Source organism: Pinus tabuliformis, chromosome 1_2 (assembly GCF_031772625.1).
Source record: "Pinus tabuliformis cultivar Carrire ecotype Pingquan chromosome 1_2, CPIR1, whole genome shotgun sequence".
Lineage (NCBI taxonomy): Eukaryota > Viridiplantae > Streptophyta > Pinopsida > Pinales > Pinaceae > Pinus > Pinus tabuliformis.
This window is the reverse complement of record NC_142298.1, coordinates 38,761,394-38,784,166: the sequence shown is the minus strand read 5'-3', so window position 1 is coordinate 38,784,166 and position 22,773 is coordinate 38,761,394. Positions and strand designations below refer to the sequence as shown.

Genomic DNA, 22,773 nt, shown 5'->3' with positions numbered 1-22,773 from the left:
ATTCAGTAAAGAGAACTTGTACGAAGTGCCACGTGTCACTGTCGCGACCTTCGGCCTTGAAAATGCTACTCAACAAACTACAGTCCGTCCTCTTTCTGTGATTATTTACGAAATTTGAATCCAATGCTCAGAGAGAAAGTTATGACAATTTTCCCAACGTCACCTGTTTCACATGGAATTCGGGAGCCTGCAAAAGCCCTAACTTCCTCAGATCATATCTCTGAAAATATAGCAAACCAACATTTGAAATTCGGTCACGAGGTTCATCAAGATTTCAGCTCAAAGGGGTTTTAATTTCAGTGTCTGAAGCTTCGCAGAAATTTTTTATAGTGAAAGTGCCACGATGACCTGTTTTAAGCCACCAAATCCCTACTAGAGGAGGATATGAGGGTCATTATTTGCATGAATGTCTTGAGTTGAGAGGGTCCTCAACAAGTGAACGTTGGAGGGATTTTAGAAGCAATTTTTTTTATTAATCATTGACTATTCAATGACCACAACCAATTATGAGTGCCATGTCACAACCCCATAAGGTTTTAGCCCACTAATTGGGGTTACTAACTTCATACATGAATATCTCTTAAACCGTGAAGAATTACTTGGCATGCCATATATCAACAGAAACATCTCGACGAGTAGAATACATCTAGAAGATCATTGACTAAAAATAGAGTAAGTTGTCAACTCAAAATGCCCATGCAAGATCGGGGTAGCCCTTGGTGCTGCTTGGGTTGACATCAATGACAACCACTGATCAACAAACCCTAGATTTCATTAATCAACAATCAAGCTAGAATACTTGCATATATATATATATATATATATATAGGATTTTATCATCATGCATTAGCATCTCATACCAATATCTACTAGGTAAACCCAAGATACAACCAACAATGTATTGAAGTTAGATATACAACAAATTTTGACCAGGCTAGGGATTTGATCATATAGATGAATATACACCTAGGGTTTCATTCCTAGGATCTTACTTTAGTTATTACAAGGGTTTTGTTCATAAAACCTAATTCACCAAACCCTAAAAATCTAGGGTTTCATTATATAACCTAGACATTAACAATAAACCCTAAAGGACTAAGGTTTTTACAACATTACCAAAACCCTAAATTTCAAAGGAATAGGATTTCATCATAGGTTCTAGATTTTATCAACAACCCCTAGGTAGACTAGGGTTTCATTATTAACATTAACATACCCTTAGCATCAAGAGGCTAGTGTTTTTATAGTGAACCCTAAAGGTTAGGGTTCTACCAAAAATGATCAAATAAGAGATAGTATGATAGGGGTAGATTCAATCTAATGATGAATCACCCTAACAAGAATCCTTATGATTCAAAACCTTGAACAAAAGAAAGTTAGTAATACAAGACAAATTTCAAAATTATCATATCTTTTAATGAGGAAGTTTAGCTACAAAATATTCGTTGATGTTAAAATTGGCAACTAGGGCCAAATTCCATTTTGGACAACTCATTTGATGGAGATGATTATTGCATTGAATTCCTTTTTTGAGAGGACCAAAATCAACCTAAAGATCATCAAATTTGGATAAGGGAAAATATTTTTTTGAGGTCAAGCCCACATGTGCAAATTGTCAAGGTCGACCACATCATCATGTAGGCTTATGAAGCCCAACAAACATGTCTTTTGACGCTCAACGACTTGTATAAATAAGAGAGACCTCCATCCTTATTTGGCACTTCATCAACTGAACATATTCTTCTCTCTCCTCATTTGATTGCTTCGTACACTTTATTGGGCATCTCTTTTCCTCACACGTGTGGCAGCAAAGAAGGACGAATTTCAGGACGAATTTCAAAGGCCGAATTTCAGATCTGTTACAGGGACTGACCAACGTTGACCGAGGGGTATTTGACCAAGTTTGTTTGCGATTTTTGTGGGAATCTTTCTGTTTGGGCAGGCCACATTGTTTGGCACACAAACTAAGATTTTCTGGGCATGTTGACTGCGCTGACTGTAGGCTTGACCACATACTTTGACCAAGTTTGACCACTGTTTCATTCGCTGTTTTGGGATGACTTTGACCAACAAAGAAGGCCGAGTTTGACTTGGTATGACTGAGCTGCATTGTGGATGGTTTGTTGTTTCTTTGACCAACATTGACTTTTTTGGTTAGGGTGCAGGAAAATTACAGATTTGATGGGGTTGCTTTGATCATCATTTGGCAAGTCAATTTTGACTTTATTGTTCTCTCTCTCTTTGCTAAACATTTTATATAATAATAAGAAGAATTGATCAAAGGGTTTTCCCCATCTTGGGGTTTTTCCTTGGCATTCATCAAATCTGGTGTTCTCTTGTCTTGGCTTGTCTTCTGCATTTTATTGTTCATGTTCTATCTATAGTTACTTTCAATGTGATTAATGTCATTGCGATTGGAAACTAACTTGGAAATTGTCATTGGGCTGCTAAAAGGACATTGAAGTAATTATTCTAAGCATGGAACATACCATTGTTAACTAAAATTAACTGTTGAGAAATCTAGGGGCAACTCAATTAGGTGATTTCTCTTACTTTGATAACTGCTTGTGATGTCTTTTTACTTAACTTGATTAGCTTCTTCTTTAACTTGATTATTATTTTGTTTTCTATCATCAAACAACTACCAAACAATGAAGATCAAAGAGACAAGAGGACACAAAATGTAGGTTGCTAGCTAGGGCCAAAACCTCTCCTCTTGAGAGGAAAACCCACAAGAATTCTTCTCTTCTTATAGAATCTTCAAATGATGAATTCCAAGACCTAAGACCCTTGACAAAGACCCCTCCAAGACCAAGTCAACCTTCCTTCTTGATGAGCTTTCCTTACACAACTTACAACAACAAACTTTGACCTTCCAGCAACAACTTCGACTCCAACAACTTCGACCCCAACAAATTTTCCAACAACTTCGACCTACCTAGCAACTTTCAGCAACATCGAATTGCCCAACGACTTCCAACAACTTCCGACAACTTTGACTTACTCAACAACTTCCAACAATTTCGACTTGGCCAAGAACTTCGACTTTCCCAACAACTTCCAACAATTTCGACTTGCCCAACAACTTCCAACAACTTCTGTTAGGTCCCTATAATACTAGTGATTACCCCATTACTATTGTAGTTGTATCCCTTATTAATATTGTTGTGCCCCTATTGTCCCCATAGATTCCCTTTATTGTTATTTTTGTGCCTTTATATTATTATTGTTAGGTCGGCTGGGTTATATTGTGACTCCTTAGACTCCTATATATAGAAAGGAGGTTTTGTCATTTGAATCATCAAGGAATCATTCATTTGTGTAATGTAAAGGAGGTTGCCCCCTCGAAGAGGCTGAATTCTAAGACGTTGATCTATCTTTTCTATCTTTTTGTGAGTTGGTTTCATAACATCTGGTATTAGAGCTTTTGGATTCTAGGGTTTCGCTGCTCCAAATAGGTCATCATGGCATTTTCGCTATAACTTTTTTTCTGAGACGTTTCAGAAGTGAAAAAAAACCCATTTGAAATGAAATCGCGCTGAACCTTGGGTCCGAATTTTAGAGCTTCTCGCGCTATATTTGCGGAGATATGATCTGAGGAATTTGGTCTTTTTTTCAGACTCCTGAATTACATTCCAAACAGGTGACCTGGGGAAAATCGTCATAACTTTCTCTCTGAGCATTGGATTGAAATTTCGTAAGAAGGTACAGAAAGAGGACGGACTGTAGTTTCTTGTATATATTTTTCAGAGCCAAAGGTCGAAACAGGGACACGTGGTACGTCGTACAAGTTCGCTCTACTGAACTAGTCTATAATAAGGTCACTGTGGGAGATTTGACACAACTCTTCCTTGGAGAATCCAATTTGGATCATACTGGTGGCATTGGAAAGAGGACACAGAGGGCTACTGCAGGTCGCAATTTCAAAACTGGATGATCCGAAATTACAGAGATACATCAGAGGCAATATCGAGCTCCTACAAAGTGAAAAAAGGTGTGTAGATTTTTTTAAATTCTTGCTTAAACTTGGTTTGAAAAATTATTTTGAAAGAATTCAAAGGGCATAGTAGAGCATTATTATCGATAACTGATGCCCCGAGGAAAGAAAATGCAAACACCTAGTAAGCAACCTGAAAGCTCTAGCATGATTCATGAAGAAGAGGAAGAAATGCTACATGATATATCAAAATTACAAGACCAAGTGCAACAAATGTCACTATCACAAAAGCTAATATAAATGGCGTGGAAGCTAAGATGAATGGCATGGAAGCTAAGATGGACAATTTGAAGGTAGATTTGAACACAAATTTGAATACAGGCATGGCAGATTTGAAGATAGATTTGACAAATTTTCTACAAAAAATACTTACTAATGGTGAAAGGATAATAAAGGAAACTCATGATGTGAGCAAAAGAAATGTTAATCATGATTTCATAGACTCTAATGTTGGATTGAAGACCCACCATATTCCAAAAATCGATATGAGGAAGTTTGATGGCAAGGATCCCGCACCATGGATATTACAGATGGAGCAATTTTTCGATCTCAATAATGTGCAAAACACACAAAAGGTACGTATTGCAACTTTATATTTGGAACCAAATCAGTTTGTATGGTATCAATGACTTTGCTCTCATAAACAAATTATCACCTGGGCAATTTTTACGGAAGAATTGACAGCACATTATGAGGATACAAAAAGCAACACTTCAAACAATACAAGCTCCCAGTTCAAACAATATTGCTAGAACTTGACGAGGAAGGAAAAATTATATTGGAACCAGAAGCAGTCACAGAAACAAGAAATCGACAGCTACGAAATCGATCAATTTCGGAGTATCTCATCAAGTGGAAGAACTTATCCGTTGAAGATTCCACATGGGAGGATGAGAATTTTATACAGAAGCATCCTGAACTACTCAAGCATTGAGGACAACACTTTTTTGAAGGAGAGGGGCATGTTAGGTCCCTATAATACTAGTGATTACCCCATTACTATTGTAGTTGTATCCCTTATTAATATTGTTTTGCCCCTATTGTCCTGATATTGTTATTACTGTGCCCCATAAAATCCCTTTATTGTTATTTTTGTGCTTTTATATTATTATTGTTAGGTCGGCTAGGTTATATTGTGACTCCTTAGACTCCTATATATAGAAATGAGGTTTTGTCATTTGAATCATCAAGGAATCATTCATTTGTGTAATGTAAAGGAGGTTGCCCCCTTGAAGAGGCTGAATTCTAAGACGTTGATCTATCTTTTCTATCTTTTTGTGAGTTGGTTTCATAACAACTTCGAATTGCCTAGCAACTTTCAACAACTTTAGAAACCCTAACACAAGAGAGAGAGAGGTCCAAAACTTTGATCTTGCTTCTTTTCTTCTTATCCTTGATTTTCGTCCTTTTCTTCTAGTCTTGCTGCTTCTTTCTTTTGAAGAATGAAATGCCTTCTTGTTGTGTCCAAATGAGGCCGAGTTCCTTCTTATATAGGGATTTTTGGGGTACAAATTGCTTCATGAGGCTGAGTTGATCTTTCATGTAGGACGACTTGTTGCAGCTCATTGACAAGGTCTTGGAGGGTATTTTGTGACTCAAATAAATTTCTTTTACATAATACAAGATGGCCAAAGAGGTCTTAGATGTATGACAATGACTCTTTTGACTTCATAATTTTATGACAAACCTAGAAGCACTCAATGGGTGCTTGACCTATAAATAAATTTTTCTTGAGCATGAAACCCATGCACCGAGAATGACAATAATAAATTTCTTTTTCTCATTTCATCAAATACATAAAACCATGATTATAATAGATATTATGAAGACCGAACTTAGTTACATATTTCAACACTCCCTCTTAACTAGGGAGGTATTCATAATCTATACATGGTACTTGGTCATTCTCATAAGAAGAGTCAGATTGGTAAGCCATCTCATAAGCTATTTTATCATCTTATATTTGTGCATCTCATCATATCAACCAACATTGTCACATAGCAAGGCCTTGACGAATAACTCTATCTATCGACAAGATTAGAGCACAATGCCGAGGAGACCAATGATTTATAGACACCTTCATCATTGTCTCTCAAGGCACAAACTCCATCCAGATGTTCACAAGGTATGTCCTTCTAGGATAATTCCTGTCTTGGAATAACACATCCTCAAGGAATTTCCTCTTCGACTATTACCTATTGGATGCCCTACCACATCCTCAAAGAGTATCAAAAACCATATGCTTACTCAGTCCTCTATTCTTTCTTCATAACATGAAGACAAGAATGTTGTGTCTATCTCTCCCTCTCAACTAGGGAGGATCTACACATTCCTATAAAAGGAATATTCCCAATCTCCCTTTTAACAAGGGACTTGCCCAAGCTCCCTCTCAACTAGGGATTTGTTTCCAACAACTATCTACTCTTTGGTAGAGATCATGGTACTATCAGCTGCTTGTAGGGCTCCTCCTTTCAATGTCATGAACTTCAACTTCTTCATCTTCTAGAACTTCTTAGGGCATCAACCATCTTCTCCATCACTTTCCCTTCAATGAACCATAGTGTTGAATCAATAGTCATGTCATCCTTCTCTTCTTAGGATCTTCCATCCAGTTTCATGAGTACTAGTTGTAGGTGGCATCTACAACTCTCTTTCGGTAGTCGTGTTTCAAACCCTACCTAATGTTTTCAAAAATCAAGATAAACATTAAATCAAAGTTACCTTTTTGATGATGGCGTTTCGTCATGACATCAGCTTCTTGCAACATCAACATCCTGCACATGTATGAATCCATCTCCAAGACATATATTACTAAGGTTTTCTTTTTCCAGTATCCATATTAGGGTCTTCATACCTTCTTCTTCCATGGAGATGTCATAGCTAATTCTTGTAGTTATCGGATGTTGATTACTTAACTTATCTTACATGATTATAGTTGCATCATTCATGAAATCTTCTTCCTTTCTTCACATATTGCTCGGAAATTCTATACATAGGTCCTTCATTATAGGAACCATAATTGTCAACCACCTCATCTTTGATATGAGGTCATATTATGTTGATTGCATCTTAGCAATATGTAGAAGAGTTCAAGGCACATTGTCTACATGCCTTCATGCATCATTCTAATGGAAAGGACCCTTCCTTGATCATGCTCATGAGATAGATCATTCAACCATGTTATCTGTAACTATATGATGACGCGACTTTATCTATCAAATATATACATACCTCTTCCTCCTTTTTGTTAGCTAGACTTTCTTCTAGCAGCTTCCGTTCCTTGCTTGAAGATGAAAGTACTTCAACCAACTTGTCACGTTTCACATCTTTGTCATCATACCATCATCCTTCTAACTGTTGATCCACATAAGGTGGAATGTAGACCATCTGCGAGACACTTGCTTCTTCTAAGTAGAGGTGAATCTTCTAACAAAGATTCCAATAAAGGATCTTAATGATCCTCACTCTGCAAATGCTCCTTTCTAATGCTGATGATGTATGATGATCTCTTTATCTTCTATCTTGCTAGATGACTTCCTCCAATCATATAGATTTCTACTTCGGTTGTCCTACTCCTTATATGTTTCCAATGGAGATGCCATGAGCTACTTTTTAACAACCATGTAGACTCTCTACTTTAGCTATCCTTCCATGCTTCTATGATGTCATTTCTCTCTTGCTATAATGCATCCTATCATACTTGTGATGCTTTCAATTCTCATCTATAACTAAAAGGAACTAAGGAGATTATCTTAGTCATAGTAGAGATCTTTCTCTTCCTCCTTTGATTTCTTCTTTTTAGGTTCTTCTATTTCTTCTGTGATATGGGCTTCATTTCTTTCTTTTCTCTTGTTGTTGTCCTTCTTGAGTTTGACATAATTCTTTTTGTAGTGCCCATATTCATTACACTCATAACATTGTATCTTTGACATATCGATCTTCTTCTTTTTCCAAGGACCAAACTTTCCTTTTGTCCTAGCCATGGCTACATATGCTTGAACTTGTTCATTTGATCCAACATCACTCTTTGCCTTCAACCTAGTTTCTTCAATCTTACATAATGACCAAAGTTCACTGAATGGAGTGGCTTCCTTCTTTCCATATGTTAGACTCTGTCTCATGTCAGAGATTGATTCTTCTTCAAAACCCTGTTTTGAAAAAGAAATCATTTAATGTATTGATTTAAATTATGTAATTTATCTTCAGCTCTTCAAAAGACAGCAGCGACTTCAAAACTCCTATCTGCACAAGCACAATTCAGAAATATCATTAGCAATCAGAGGCATTACAGTAGTATCTCATTCTGCACTGAAATAAGATTTGGGAAAAGGTCCAAGATGAAAACTGCAGAGGATTCAAGACTTTGCCTTGTATTACATCTTTCAAACAGTTTAGATGCTGGAACCCTTTTATTTCTCACACAAGAAGGCAGTCTCACAAGCAACAAATCGAACTATTCTCTTCATGCTCCTAGACAAAAGTTACAAGACAGCAGGATCAAAGTGTAACAACTTTAAAATTCAGGGTTCTGCAAGCCTCCTGCAGGTGGTGATCATGGCTATAATGGCGATGCTTCCTTTTTCTCCTTGGGGTCTCTCGGATCGGGCTTACCGTTTTACATTAGTGGGCACTGGATTCTCCTGTTCTTATTCCATATATTCAATATATGGGAGGCCAAGGGCATGGAATCTTCAAGCTATTCAATTATGGCTCCAGTCACTTATTGCTACCAAGGATTTCATCTATCTTCTATACTGCTTTGTCTTTGTTTCTTCACCGATGGCCATTAAGTTTGCTTTGGTACCAGTGTTATGTCGGTCTCTTGAGTTAGTGGCGAAATTTTTAAGACGCAACTTCAGCAGTGCCAATCTTTACAGAAAATACGTGGAGGACCCCTGTCTGTGGATAGATACGAACACAGCAACACTGAACATTTTGAGTTCAAACTCTGAGATTATGCTATGATTTTAGTGATAATTTTGCTTTTCACAAGGCAGAGAAAATGGACAAAATATGGGGTTTAGTTGAACTGGTCAAGCTAGATCATTCAAGTGCTAGCAGTATAACAACAAAATGTGAGAAATGCAAGAACAATAGCAAGAACAGAGGTCAGTAAAAACATTTGCACAAGAAACCTTCAGTAACATCTTGCGATTAGTCAATGGGATTTCTGCTCTTGTTCTTGCTATATTACCAGGGAAGGCTGGCGTCTTGGAAGGCATTCAGGTAATGTGTTACTGCCTTTCCCTAATTCTTCCAGAAATTCTACGGGGTGGACTAGATCGTTGCTTGTTTCTCCAAGTAGCAGAGGAAGTTGGAGCCACATGTATGGATTGGCAAGCAAAAGAATGAATAGCTTCAAAGATCATGTAGTTCATCGTACTACGGATCGGAGACGTGGTGTAGTTGAGGATCTTCAGCTTGTTATAGAGATTGTTATAGAAGTTGCATTTGATATTGTGCGTAAAGCACTTTACTTTCTCCTGTCTCCTTTCGAAACATGTAGGTTGGCGTTCAAAAGGCTCATCACAAGTATACAGGCTTGCAAAAGTCATGGCATGTCTGCTAGTGATAATGATGTTCATGTGCAAACATCTACTCTTAATGATTGGGATCCGAATTCCACTTTTCGACAAACAAAATTTCAGCAATCCTTGAATACAGATGCACGCACATGTGGAGATGTTATAACAGAATTGGGATATCCATATGAGGCTATTCGCGTCATTACTGCTGATGGTTATGTCTTCCTCCTGGAAAGAATACCGAGACGTGATTCAAAGAAGGTTGTTTACTTACAGCATGGATTGTTGGATTCTTCTTTGGGTTGGGTGTCAAATGGAGTAGTTGGCTCTCAAGCATTTGCAGCTTATGATCAAGGTTATGATGTTTTTCTGGGGAATTTTCGAGGTTTGGTTTCCAGAGAACACATAGACAATCACATATCTTCTCAACGGTACTGGAGGTATTCAATCAATGAACATGGAACACATGCATTAATTTCTAACTGTTGCTTGCATTATGGAATGGAATTGTCGCCACAGTTTGAAATTTAAGTCAGCTAACAAGGCGGGATGAAGAGCGTTACAAATTGGAGAGTGATCGACGTCAATTTTCCAGTGCTATGTTAATGCATTGTCAGCCTTGATATAGCCCAACACTGAAGGGATATCTAGATTGGCAGCATCTCCAAACTATTCGTTGGGTTAATTATCTACATTTGAAGAAACATTACTGCATTTTCCTTGACTGGAGGAGTGTTGATATAATTGGAGCAGCGTAATACACATGAATTGACATATGGCTTTCACAATGCCAAGATCCAGATCACGGTGCGATCTTTTGGAGATTTTGTGGGAATTGCGGGCGATTGTTGGGACTCTTAGTTGTCACCATAATCTGAAACCGGTGGAAAGTTTGTTTTATTAAAATAGCCAACGCATTTCCAGATTTGGGGAGCGGTTGCAAACTGGCATTCAGGATTCGATTGCCTGTAGCTTCAGCAAATGGGATTGACACCTGCCCTTCACTTCAGTCACCAGAAGACACCTGTTACCAGATGCATAAAATTCGTTTTCTTATCTATAACCTCAGTTAAGCAGCGCTCCAAAGATTTCAAAATAAACAAATTCGCCTATTTTCATCCTCAATTATGATTTCATGAGATTTTTGCTCCGGATTTATCTCTCAACTGGCCAATTATCATAAGATTTACAGAACGCTGTTCTATGTTTAGGAAACGCCCTTTCCTACTTTTTGTAATGATAGTTAAAACAACGCCCCTGTTTTGGGCAGCATATGTATTTGATTGTATTAAAATTTCATTTTGAGGAGAGTTAGTGGGAGAGGGGAGAGATTTTTTCTGAGTGCTGAGTGCTGGAACAGAGCTTTCATTGTACATTTTTTGGCAGAGAATTTAATGGAATTTCACAGCTCTGTTTGCTGAGATTCATGTGGTATGTTGATTTAGCATAAGTTTTTCCCTTTGTCTCATATGTAAACTGTTATGTTTCATTCACCTCATGATCATATCTATTTGAGCAAATGAAGTGATTAGGTAGGAATTCATAGTATTGTATGCTCCTCCTATAAATTTGTTCAATTCAATGTTTTCTTCTGTTTAAGGAGGATTCAAAGTATTATTTGCCCTCCTTAGCTCCTCACCAGTCTTGCCATCTCATTTAAAATCTAGATTTGGTGTTAAATTGCTTGCCTACCTTGCCTCAGTTGATAATCTGTGTAGTCATTATATTTCTCTGTTTGAAACTGTAATTTTGCCCATGCAGCCCAGAAAAACCCCGTCATTTAATTAAAAACCCCAAACAAACCTTCCTTATCAGTTTACTAGCCTAACATCAGTGTTCCTAATTGGGTCAGCTTATCATATTGAAAGATCTACCGAATCTGACCCGAGAGAGCCTTCTCATACCTCGTAGGGCTAGCTACGAGGTGAAATGGTTTGATGTTGCCTTGAAGGTTTACCTTCCTCAGCCTAGGGTGAAATCTCAAGTGCTAACACCATAGACACTTGATACAAAGTTGCCCCATTCATCAGGTAGTGCATTGAGCACAACGGTGGTCATTTCTTTATCAGACATTATTTCTCCTAGTTTTTGAAGTTGATCTCTTGTTTCTGACACCCTCATAAGGTATGAGGCTATCCTTTCTTCCTTTGATACCTTCATTTTGTATAGTTCGGTTCTCAATGACATAACTTCCCCTGCACTGCTTACCGAAAATAATTCTACTAGCTTATCAAAGATTTCTTTTGATTTCTCCAACTTTGCTACATAAGTGATGAGGGAATCCTTGATTGATTCTATGAGCCCTTATTTCCCCTTTCATATACTTCAAAAGTGCTTGAGCTTCCTCTTGAGATGATTTGGAGATTGAACACTTAACATGTCCAATAACTCATTCTCTATGAGTATCAAATCTATCCTCTTCTTCCATGCAAGGAAATTTGATGACCCAACCAATTTGTTGCTTTCCTTGAAGAATGAAGTCATTTTGATAGTAGATTCAGACATAAATATAAATATACTTACTTGTCAAGTGAAGATGTTCCTAGATGATGATATCTTCAACTTGATGCCTTCTTGATAATGTTGCTTCCTTGATGATCTTCTTCAAGGATATTTGAGATGTGATCTTTGCTTCAATGTGAGGGAGATCACCTTGATGTCTTAGATCATGTTAGCAACGCTTCTTCTTGCTTCCTTGGATGATAATGTAGAATGTTGAGGCTTCCCAAGGTACTTCAAATGTAGAGTTCTTATTTCAATGGAGGTAGGGTTTTTGAGGTTTTTTCTTCTTCCAAGGGTTGTGATGATGAGATCCTTGTGATGAGATGGATTGCCCTTTTTGATGCTCCTTAGTTTGCTTGACCCTTATGTATCCTTCTTTAATGATGTGATCTTCAACCTGCCTCTTCTTGTCTTCTCACCTTAGCTCTTATACCATGTTGAGAAATATAGGGGCAACTCAATTAGGTGATTTCTCTTACTTTGATAACTGCTTGTGATGTCTTTTTACTTAACTTGATTAGCTTATTCTTTAACTTGTATTGTGTTTTCTATCATCAAACAACCACCAAACAATGAAGATCAAAGAGACAAGAGGACACAAAATGTAGGCTGCTAGCCAGGGCCAAAGCCTCTCCTCTTGAGAGGAAAACTCATAAGAATTTTTCTCTTCTTATAGAATCTTCAAATGACGAATTCCAAGACCTAAGACCCTTGACAAAGACCCCTCCAAGGCCAAGTCAACCTTCCTTGCTGATGAACTTTCCTTACAAAGCTTACAACAACAAACTTTTACCTTCTAGCAATAGCTTTGACCCCAGCAACTTCGACCCCAACAACTTTTCTAGCAACTTTGACCTACCCAACAACTTTGACTTGCCCAACGAATTCCAACAACTTCGACTTGCCCAACAACTTCCAACAATTTCGACTTGCCCAACAACTTCCAGCAACTTGAGAAACCCTAACACAAGAGGGAGAGAGGTCCAAAACTTCAATCTTGCTTCTTTTCTTCTTATCCTTGATTTTTGTCCTTTTCTTCTAGTCTTGTTGTTTCTTTCTTCTGGAGATCAAACTTGCTTCTTGTTGTGTCCAAATGAGGTCAAGTTCCTTCTTATATATAGGCTTTCCAGGGGTACGAATTGCTTCATGAGGTCAACTTGATCTTTCATGTAGGCCAACTTGTTGTAGCTCGTTGACAAGGTCTTGGAGGGTCTTTTATGACTCAAATAAATTTCTTTTACATAATACAAGATGCCCAAATGGGTCTTACATGTATGAAAATGACTTTTGACTTCATAATTCTATGACAAACCTAGAAGCACTTAATGGGTGCTTGACCTATAAATAAGTTTTTCTTGAGCATAAAACCCATGCATCAAAGAATGACAATAATCAATTTCTTTTTCTTTTTTCATCTTTCATCATATACATAAAATCATGATTACAATAGATATTATGAAGACCGAACCTTGTTACAGTTTTCAACAATCTTATGGTCTTAAACATACCTTGAGTTGCTCTTTTTACAAACCTTGTAGGGATTCCTTGCAGTGCTCCCTCTGAATTTAACCATTATCTTTATACTTGCAATACTTATTGACAAATACTACCAAGCAAAATATGTGATACCAAAAACATGATGTTAATTTGTCAATTTAGGGTTTCTATATGACTAAGGTTTTCATATACCACCTGGAGTTTACAGTCTTAGATATCAATACCAATATTAACAACTTTCGATAATGAAGACAAACCTTAGGATCATATAAGCAACTAACCCTAAAATATCTTATGTTAGATCCTTAATAAATGAATATATATTATACATACCTCATAATTACGTACATTTGCTATAAGGGCCTATTCTTCTGGTTGCCATGAATTCCTTATTATTTTCTTCAAGGTGAATGTCAACTTCAAGGTATTTTTCATTGTATCTAATAGTCTCTTTCTTGAATATATATATATATATATATATATATATATATATATGCTGCTACTTTGCTACAAGACTTTAAGATGGGTCTTAATCACCGTCAGATTTCGGTCTCCTTTATACGCAGAGTCAAAATAGGAGTCTCGACTCCCTTTTTCTTGGTAATTGTAGCCTTCAGTTCGGATCTGCTTTAAGATTATATAACCCTTTAAACAAGAAACGTGCTTAGTACTTCTTTTTATATAGCTTGCACTTTGAATGCACATAAGTAGGGTATGGATTTTGTTTTTCAAAGAGACTTTGCTTCAGAGCTTTGGCACTTCTGAAAATGGTCTACAAATAGAACTTATGTTCAAAATAGTCCTCCGGCGAATTCGATCTCAAATCTCCTTAGTGCACAGGTGTAGAATGAGTATCTTAGAGCTCAGAGTTTCGATACCTTGGAGACTGTCTTTCTAGGGCAAAGATTGGAGTTTTGCACAGAAATTTAGAAATTTGGATGGAGGTTCCAGACCTTGCGAGGTCTCTTTTGACCTTTGCCCCTATGCCAAGAAGTACGACCTCCCTTAGGCAGGTGGACAAGTCTTTTGTCCTTCCAAAAATAAGGTTCATTATACCTTTGCTCTCTTAGAATAGGTTTGTCTTTATAACAGAGATTAGGGCCGAATAAGGGTGCCCAAGAGCTTTGATCCTTTTGTAAATGAATGCGACCTACAAAGGGTTATTATATTAGCCCTTAGGTCTCCTTGAACAGGGCTTGTATGCCCTCCAAATACTCTTGCTAGCCTTGACCCTATTTTTGTAATTAGGACCAGAAATTCGTTCTTCTTGCCTTCACTGATTCGGCCTATAGCAATTGTAATCTTTGAGATGGTATGGAGCCAAATCGATCTTCTTTTCCGTCGTCTTTTCAAAGTCCTAGCTCTGAAACCATGTTGAGAAATCTAGGGAATTATATGGATTAGAATCTCTAGGTAGATTTCTCTTAGACTTTGACATTTTCTTGTGATTTCTCTTTTCTTCTTATTAGTTCTTCTTTCAGTGAATTATGTTCCATTCATAAAGACAAATGCCAACAAAGAAGATCACAAGAAGGAACATAAGGTGTAGGCACTCAGCTAGGGCAAAACTCCTATCTAGGGGAAAACCTAGTTCCACTCTTCCGCTAGTATATTCAAATCAAGATGAGACAATCCAAGACCCTTTAGACCTAGACAAAGACCTCCTCCAATCACCAAGTCAACCCTTCCTTCCAGTGGATGATCCTTGCCAAAGTCTCCAAGTGTCAGCTTCTCAGTTGCAACTTCAATCTAGAATTTCGACTCCCCAGCTACAGATCTTTGACCCCCAACTTCAGAACTTTGGACCTGCAGTGGATTAAGGAATTTTGCCCCAACAATAGTCCAGTATCTTCGCATGTGTGAGACAGAGATGCCTAAAAACTCGATCCTTGACTTCTACAACTTCCTCCTCTCTCCTCAACTTCACTCTTTTTTTTTTCTACTTCTTGCTCTTGTAGATAGAATTTGTTGAGTGTATGCTTCAAATGAGTTGAACTACCTTTATATATAGCCTTTTTACTGGGTCGAATAGCCCTATTCCAGGTCGACTTCATGAGGACAAGGTTGACTTGGTATGGAAGTGACAAATGACTCTTTTGACTCAAAATAATTCTTTTTACATGATACAAAAGCCCAAGAAGGGTATAGTAAAAATGACAATGACTCTATTGACTCAAGACAAAACCTAGAAGCCTTCAATGGAGGCTTTGATCTAAAACTCATTGACCCAAGCATGACACACATGCTTTAATAAGTCAATTTCTTTTATGATAAAATTTCTTTTTCTTTCTTTTGACAAATACATTACATCATGACTCAAATACAATTATGAAGACCGACACTATTTATATTTTTCAACAGACCTTGAAATCTGATAATGGAGGGGAATACACCCTAAGGAGCTCGTTGCCTTTTGCAAAGAAGTTGGGATTCATAGGGAGTCAATAGTCCATTACAACCCATAACAAAATGGAGTTGCAGAAAGAAAGAACAGATATATTGAAGAATCTGTGAAGGAAATGATGCATGATCAAGGCATGCCTATGTTTCTATGGAGTGATGCATCTATGAGAACCGTCTACATTCAAAATAGAAGTCCTCATTGAATTTTGGAAAATAACTAATAAGACTCGTTAAGAAGCGTTCACCAGACATAATCTTCAGGAAAGAAAGTTATATTCATTGGATATAGTGAGTCATCAAAGCCCTATAGAATATATGATCTAGGACAAAAATAGGTTGAAGTTAGTAGGGATGTGACATTTGATGTGAATGTGGCCTATTAGAAATCGAAAAAAGTTCCCATCGACTCTAATAAGGGCGAAGAACATGAAGCTCCCAAGAAAGAAGAAGATTCCGGACCATCAAATCCTTCAAAACATCCTGTTGATCATCAAGAAGAGCCAAAAGGGCCTAACGATCCAGTGGACCCAATTATTGTCCCTGAAATTAGGAAGAGATCAACATGGCTTAGATCCATTTTGTAGGAAGCATAAGGACATGAAACACCATGTGGATCCTTCAGGGAAAGTAAGAGACCAAAGAGGTATTTTGGTTATGCAACTCTGATGACTAATCTAATTGATTCTGAACCTTCCACCTATGAAATAACAACTAACTAGCAAATTTGGAAGGATGTGATGTTGGAAGAATACCTATCGATTATGAAGAATGATGTATGGGAAATTGTGCCTAGACTTGAAGGAAAATCAACGGTGTTCTCAAAATGGGTATACAAGCTCAAGCACGCTATGGATGGCAATATTGAAAAATACAACGCGAGATTTGTGGCTAGGGGGTTCTCCCAGAAAGAGGGAGAAAACTATGATGAAACTTTTTCTCTAGTTATCGGGTACACTACCATTAGATCAATTATTTCTATTGCCTCTTCTATGGGTTGGAATTTACATCAAATGGATGTAAAATTTGTTTTTCTTGATGGTGTGATTTGTTGAAGAATCTAGGGCAATTAGGTGTAGTGTGATTCTTCTTGACTTGATAACAATTTGTGAAGTCTTTTTACAATTTGTCTTGTTAGCTTAATCTTCTTCTTCTTATTATTAATGCATGTGTGTGTACTTCATCAAACTGCTACCAAAAACATAAGAACAAGAACACAGGATGTTGGCTCTCTGCCAAGGCCAAAACCTCTCTTCTCTTGAGAGGAAAACCCTTCGGTAAATTTCTCTTATTGAAGCTTCTTATTGATCAATGCAAAACCCTAGACCCCTGACCAGAGTATCCTCCAAGCACAAATCAAGTCCTTCCTCCTTTTTGGACTTTGTCTCCCCGACACTTTGTTCTTCTCCTTCCGGCACTTCGTTCTTCTTTCAATTGTTGATAGATCTTGTTGCACTTGCTCTAGAAGAGACACCTTTTGTTGAGCTTCTTCTTCAAGGTGTAGGTGCAAACTTGATATAACCATCCTGCAACCCTAAATTCTTGCACGTTTGGGAGGTTTACTTGATGTTATAGGCTCTTTTCTCCTTCGCTTGAGTGCCCTTCTTCTTCACTTGAGTAGGAGGCCTTATAGGCCTAGTTTACTAGCCCAAATGGTGAGATATGTTAACTGTGAGTTTTTGTTGTTATGACAGCAGGAAACCCTTCCTCTTCTCACACGTGTCACTGCAGCTTGCCCTAGAAACAATCCTCGTCCACTTCGGTTTGTGTCTCTCCTTCTTTGCTGCACTAGAGGCTCCTTCTTCGTCGCACTAGAGGCTCCTTCTTCGTCCTTCGTTCACCCTTTTCTTGGCTTCCTTTCTCGCTGATTTCAGAGGTGAGTGAGCTTGACGTTGGAGGAGTGGACAACCTCTCTATATAGAGGTCTGTGTCTCCTTTAGGCTGACTTGAAGATTGCAAGCCGACTTGCTCTATTTATTTCAGATTGCTTCTTTTGATGGTGCCATTGCATGGAGGAGACTTGACTTTGCTTGGAGGTATATTCTTTGACTCTAATACATAAGTATACATAGTGTAACATGCCCTTAAGGTCTTCAACATTTCTTTTGACTCTTTGACTCACCTATAGCACCTTAACATGTGCTAGACCTATTTCAATGAGAAAGAAACTCATTGACAAATAAAATAAAATAAATATTTCTTTTCTTGAATAAATACAAATATCAAAAGTACATTTATGAAGACCAAACCTAGTTACATTTCCTTCAACATGATTGAGGAAGAAGTGTACATAGAAAAACTTCAAGGTTTTGAGGTCCATGGAAGAGAGTCCCATGTTTGCAGATTAAAGAAAGCCTTGTATGGACTTAAGCTAGCACCGAGAGCCTGATATACATGAACTGACAACTATCTGACAAGACTTGGTTTCTCCAAAAGTGATGCTAATCCAAACTTGTATTTCAAGGTCAAGAAGAATGAACCTGTGATTGTACTATTGTATGTTGATGACTTATTTCTGATAGGTATGGAGCATCTCATTATTCAGTGTAAGAGGGAGTTGGCTTCTGAATTCGATATGAAGGATCTTGGGTTAATGCATTATTATTTGGGGCTATAAGTATGGCAAAAGCCCGATGAAGTCTTTCTTGGTCAAGGAAAATATATTATCAAGATCTTGCAGAAGTTTGGAATGATGGATTGTAAGTCAATGCCAACTCCCATGGTGACAAATCTAAGAAAGTTGAGAGACTCTGTCTGATTTGGTAGATCCATCCATGTAACGGAAGTTGATTGGCTCGCTAATGTATTTGGTTAATACCAGGCCAAACATTTGCTTTGCAGTGAACATGTTGAGCCAGTTCTAGGTGGACTTGAGACATGATCATTGGATTGCGGAAAAGCATGTATTGAGATATTGGCGTGGTACAATCAATTGTGGTTTGAGATATGTCTTAAAAGGTGATATACAACTATAGGGATATACAAATTTAGATTGGGTAGGGAGTGCTGAAGATAGAAAGAGTACCTTTAGAGGTTGATTAAGTTTGGGATCCACTATGATTTCGTGGATGACCAGGAAGCAAACATCCATTGCAATCAGTACTGCCGATGCAGAATATATTGCAACTAGCTTGGGAAGTTGTGAAGCAGTGTGACTTCGGAATACTCATCAAACTGTTTGATCATGTGCTAGAACCAACTATGATATATTGTGATAATCAAAGTTGCATGAAGCTAACAGAGAATTCAGTTTTCCATGGCAGGTCAAAGCACATTGAGATCAAGTACCACTTTATTCACGACATGGTGTGAAAGGGAGTAGTGAAGCTCTAGTATGTCTCTACTAATGAGCAGATTGTTGATATTCTTACAAAGCCTCTGTCCAGCGTGTATGTAGAGTTTGTACACTTTAGGGACAAGCTTGGACTTGTTGAGAACACCTCTCTCATTGAGAGGGAGTGTTAATGAGATAGCGTCATGGATTGACATTCTCCTTGTGTCATATATGACCCAAATTAGGGAGAATGGTCTGATAGAGGACTAGCATTCTTCTTGTGTCAAGTATATTGACTAGAATTCCAAGAGGCCTAGAATTACTTAGATAGAGTGTGGCCTTTCAACATCAAGTTCATTGGCATTAGGCCCAAAATTACTCAGATGGAGTGTGGCCTTTGGGGATTCTCCATGTGTTAGGTACTGACCAAAATAATGGTGAACCAAGACTAGTCTGTATATTATGTGACAAATAGACCAAATTTATGGTTGTTAATTTTTACACTGCTCTATGCTATGTCAAATACTTTTAGCCCAATGAACTTCTTCAATAAGCAATCTTTTCAACAATAGTTAATTCTTCCTATAATCAATAGCAAATGACAATAGAACAGTAAATGCAATGACAATAGGAGACAATGAACACATCAACAAAAGACATCGATTTGGTCAAAGACCAGGGAAAAACCCCACATGGGGGAAAACCCTTTGAAAATTTTCTTCTATTAGATTGTCTTCAAATGCTCAACAGAAAGTGCAATGAGCCCAAATCCACAAATAATAATTCAAGTCAAAGTTTGACTTATTTGAAAGAACAACAAACCAAAATCCAAAATATCAGCAAATAGTCAAATCTGGTCAAAGTCAATGCTGGTCAAAGTCAACGATGACAACAACAACAGTCAATGGTCAATGGTCATCAGTCAACAATCCTCCAATTGAGCTCGGTCAGCAGTCAAAGGGTGTTGCCTGATTCGTTGGTCAAAGTGTCCTTCGTACTTGTGAAAGATTCCCTGCGATTTCTGGGTTGTATGAACCAATCAAATGAGGAGAGAGAAGAAATGTGTTGAGTTGATGAAATGCCAAATGAAGTTGAGGTCACTTGTATTTATATGAGTTGGAGGAGGGCTAATTTGACCTTAGGCCGACCTTGACAATTTGTGCAACTATGGGCGTCACTTCAAAAATACATTTTCCCATGTTTGAATCGCAAAGGTCAAAATTGGTCCTCTCAGAAAGAGGAATCTAGTCCCATGATTGAAATTTGTGACTGAGCTACCAAATTAACAATGGTGACTAGTTGATGCTAATGATGTGCCATTTGTCAGAGGTACCGACCAGAATTATGGTTGATCTACCATGTGTCAAGAGTACTGGCCAAAATTATGGTGAGAATGCACCATGTGTCAGAACTCAGAAGTACCGACTAGAATGATGATAGTCTGTTGATGCTGATAAATCTACTGTGTCAGTTATTGACCAGAATTATGTTGATACTATTGATAATTTGTTATAACCTTTTCTTAGAGAAACTTGTTCATAAGGAGAACACTTGTCTATTCATTATGGATACCTCCCTTGCTAAGAGGGAGTGTTGAATTTTGTAGCTATGGTTGGTCTTCATAATTTATATTTTAGCCCTTGTAATGTATAAAGAATTTGTAAGACATGTTCTTCATGCCATTTTGATTATTTAGCCCTTGAAAGAATTATTGAAGACATGTTCTTCGTGTCGGATTTAAAAGAGAAACTTTTGAATTTTGAATTTTTGACTCTCTTTCATTCAATTGTAACATAAGTCTTAGTACCTCTGAAAAAAAACCAAAAGTCCTAGTACATGGCAAGGGGAAAATGACTTAAGTTTTTTATTTAGCAGTATAATCTATCATCCTTATATTTTTATAGCCTATATTTTTCAAATTCATTTTTTATTTGTGTTACCTTTCTATCCCCAAGAACTATTAAGGAGAAATTATCCATATATTTTATCTTTAGCATATATGATTTTATGGCCACAAGCAATGTAGTATGAACTGGGAAGCTGACTTCTTAAAGCCAGATAACCCTCCAATGCACTACTTTCTGATTCACTAATTGCTTTAAGCTAAACAACTTAACCAGTTAAAAGAATATACTACAACTTCAAAAGGTAAATATAGTATGATTGTCTAAGCAACTGAATGTCATCCAAGATTAAAATGTTGCCTTTGTACGGTTGTGTATTCTTGTACACCTTTGAATGAATCATTAGCATGATGAGTCGTGCTGAACTCAAATTTGCACATCTAATACTATTTATGTTAATTTGAAGTCTCGAATCTTCACTTGAAATTATTACCTTTTCACAGATCTCAACATAGAAACAAGGAAATGGCAATGGCAGTGCTTCAGTCTCGACTAGATCAGCTCGAAATGGCTCGGCAAGCACAATCTAATTCTCAGCATACCCAGTCACTTTCAGATATCACATGGGGCAATCAGATCCGCTCTTATGTCCTCCATGTAAGATTTCGTTGTATTGTATGCGAAGTTTGAATTGATGTAGTCAATGTTTCTTTTATGTTAATGACCACTATGTTTCATATTCTGTATATTTGTGGCAGCCTTATCGAATGGTTAAGGACTTGCGAACTAACTACGAAGTTTCAGATCCTGATTCAGTTCTTGAAGGAGAGCTTGATGGTTTCATTTTCAGTTTCTTGGCCAATTCAATTGACAAAGAGGGTGAGCAGTGAAGAATCTTTATAGATTTTATTATATTCAGTAGTCATTGTATTCACACCTATGTGCTTGATGCAAGAGCCTCTAGCAAATAAATTTCTTTAGCTGCTGCCTTGGAAATTAGAAAGAGGTAATTCAGCAAATTGGCAAACTACCAGAGGTTTGTTTTCTCAGAATTGACAAAAGTCTGTTGGAGTACTTCATGTACCTGACAACTAACTTGTGTCGAACACAGTCGACAATGCTGCAATGTTATAGGAGCAATGGTTGGGAGGCATATTAAACCAGTATATCTCAGTTCATTTCACATCAGAACCTACTGGTTGATTGTAAGTGGGTAGTAAAATGGCAAAGAGAGGGAATTCTGTTTTTTGTTGTATTAATAGTTAAGTCAATGGTTGTTAAGAGGGTACTTAGCAATATTGAATTGTACTAGTATTATACTAGCATTTCCATGCATCAGTAGGGACCATACAGAACTCTACCTCTATTTTAAAAATGGCCTGCCTCTTCCGCCCTTGTTGAAGTGCAAGTTTTGGTATATGGTTAACTAATGGAATATATGAAGTTCATTACTGCCACTCTTTGAGATAAACTGTTAATTAATCAGTTCAACTTTCACTATGAATTCAGAGGCAAATGAGCAATATTTCAAATTATTATCGGACAAATGACCTTCACAATATTTAGTATAACTGAGTTGCATTCTGCATAATGTAGTGGCGATGTTTGAAATGGAACAATCATTTTAATTATAATGTTGCCCATGAAGAATCACATATGATTTGCACTCGTTATCATAAACAATTGTAACAAGCAACCGATAAAATGTTATTCTACTATTTCCTGACGTATATG

General features: G+C 37.4%; 1 protein-coding gene across 1 annotated transcript in view; it reads left to right on the top strand.

Moving 5' to 3' along the window:
- Window positions 1–22,496, top strand: part of LOC149204297 (Peptide chain release factor 2) — a 207,507-nt gene extending 185,011 nt beyond the window's left edge. The window contains exons 6-7 of the mRNA XM_089394681.1: window positions 21,543–21,696; window positions 21,798–22,496. Coding sequence (XP_089250807.1) covers window positions 21,543–21,696; window positions 21,798–21,929 — 286 coding nt within the window. The 3' untranslated portion in view covers window positions 21,930–22,496. The remainder of the gene's footprint in view (window positions 1–21,542; window positions 21,697–21,797) is intronic.
- Window positions 22,497–22,773: the final 277 nt, after the last annotated feature.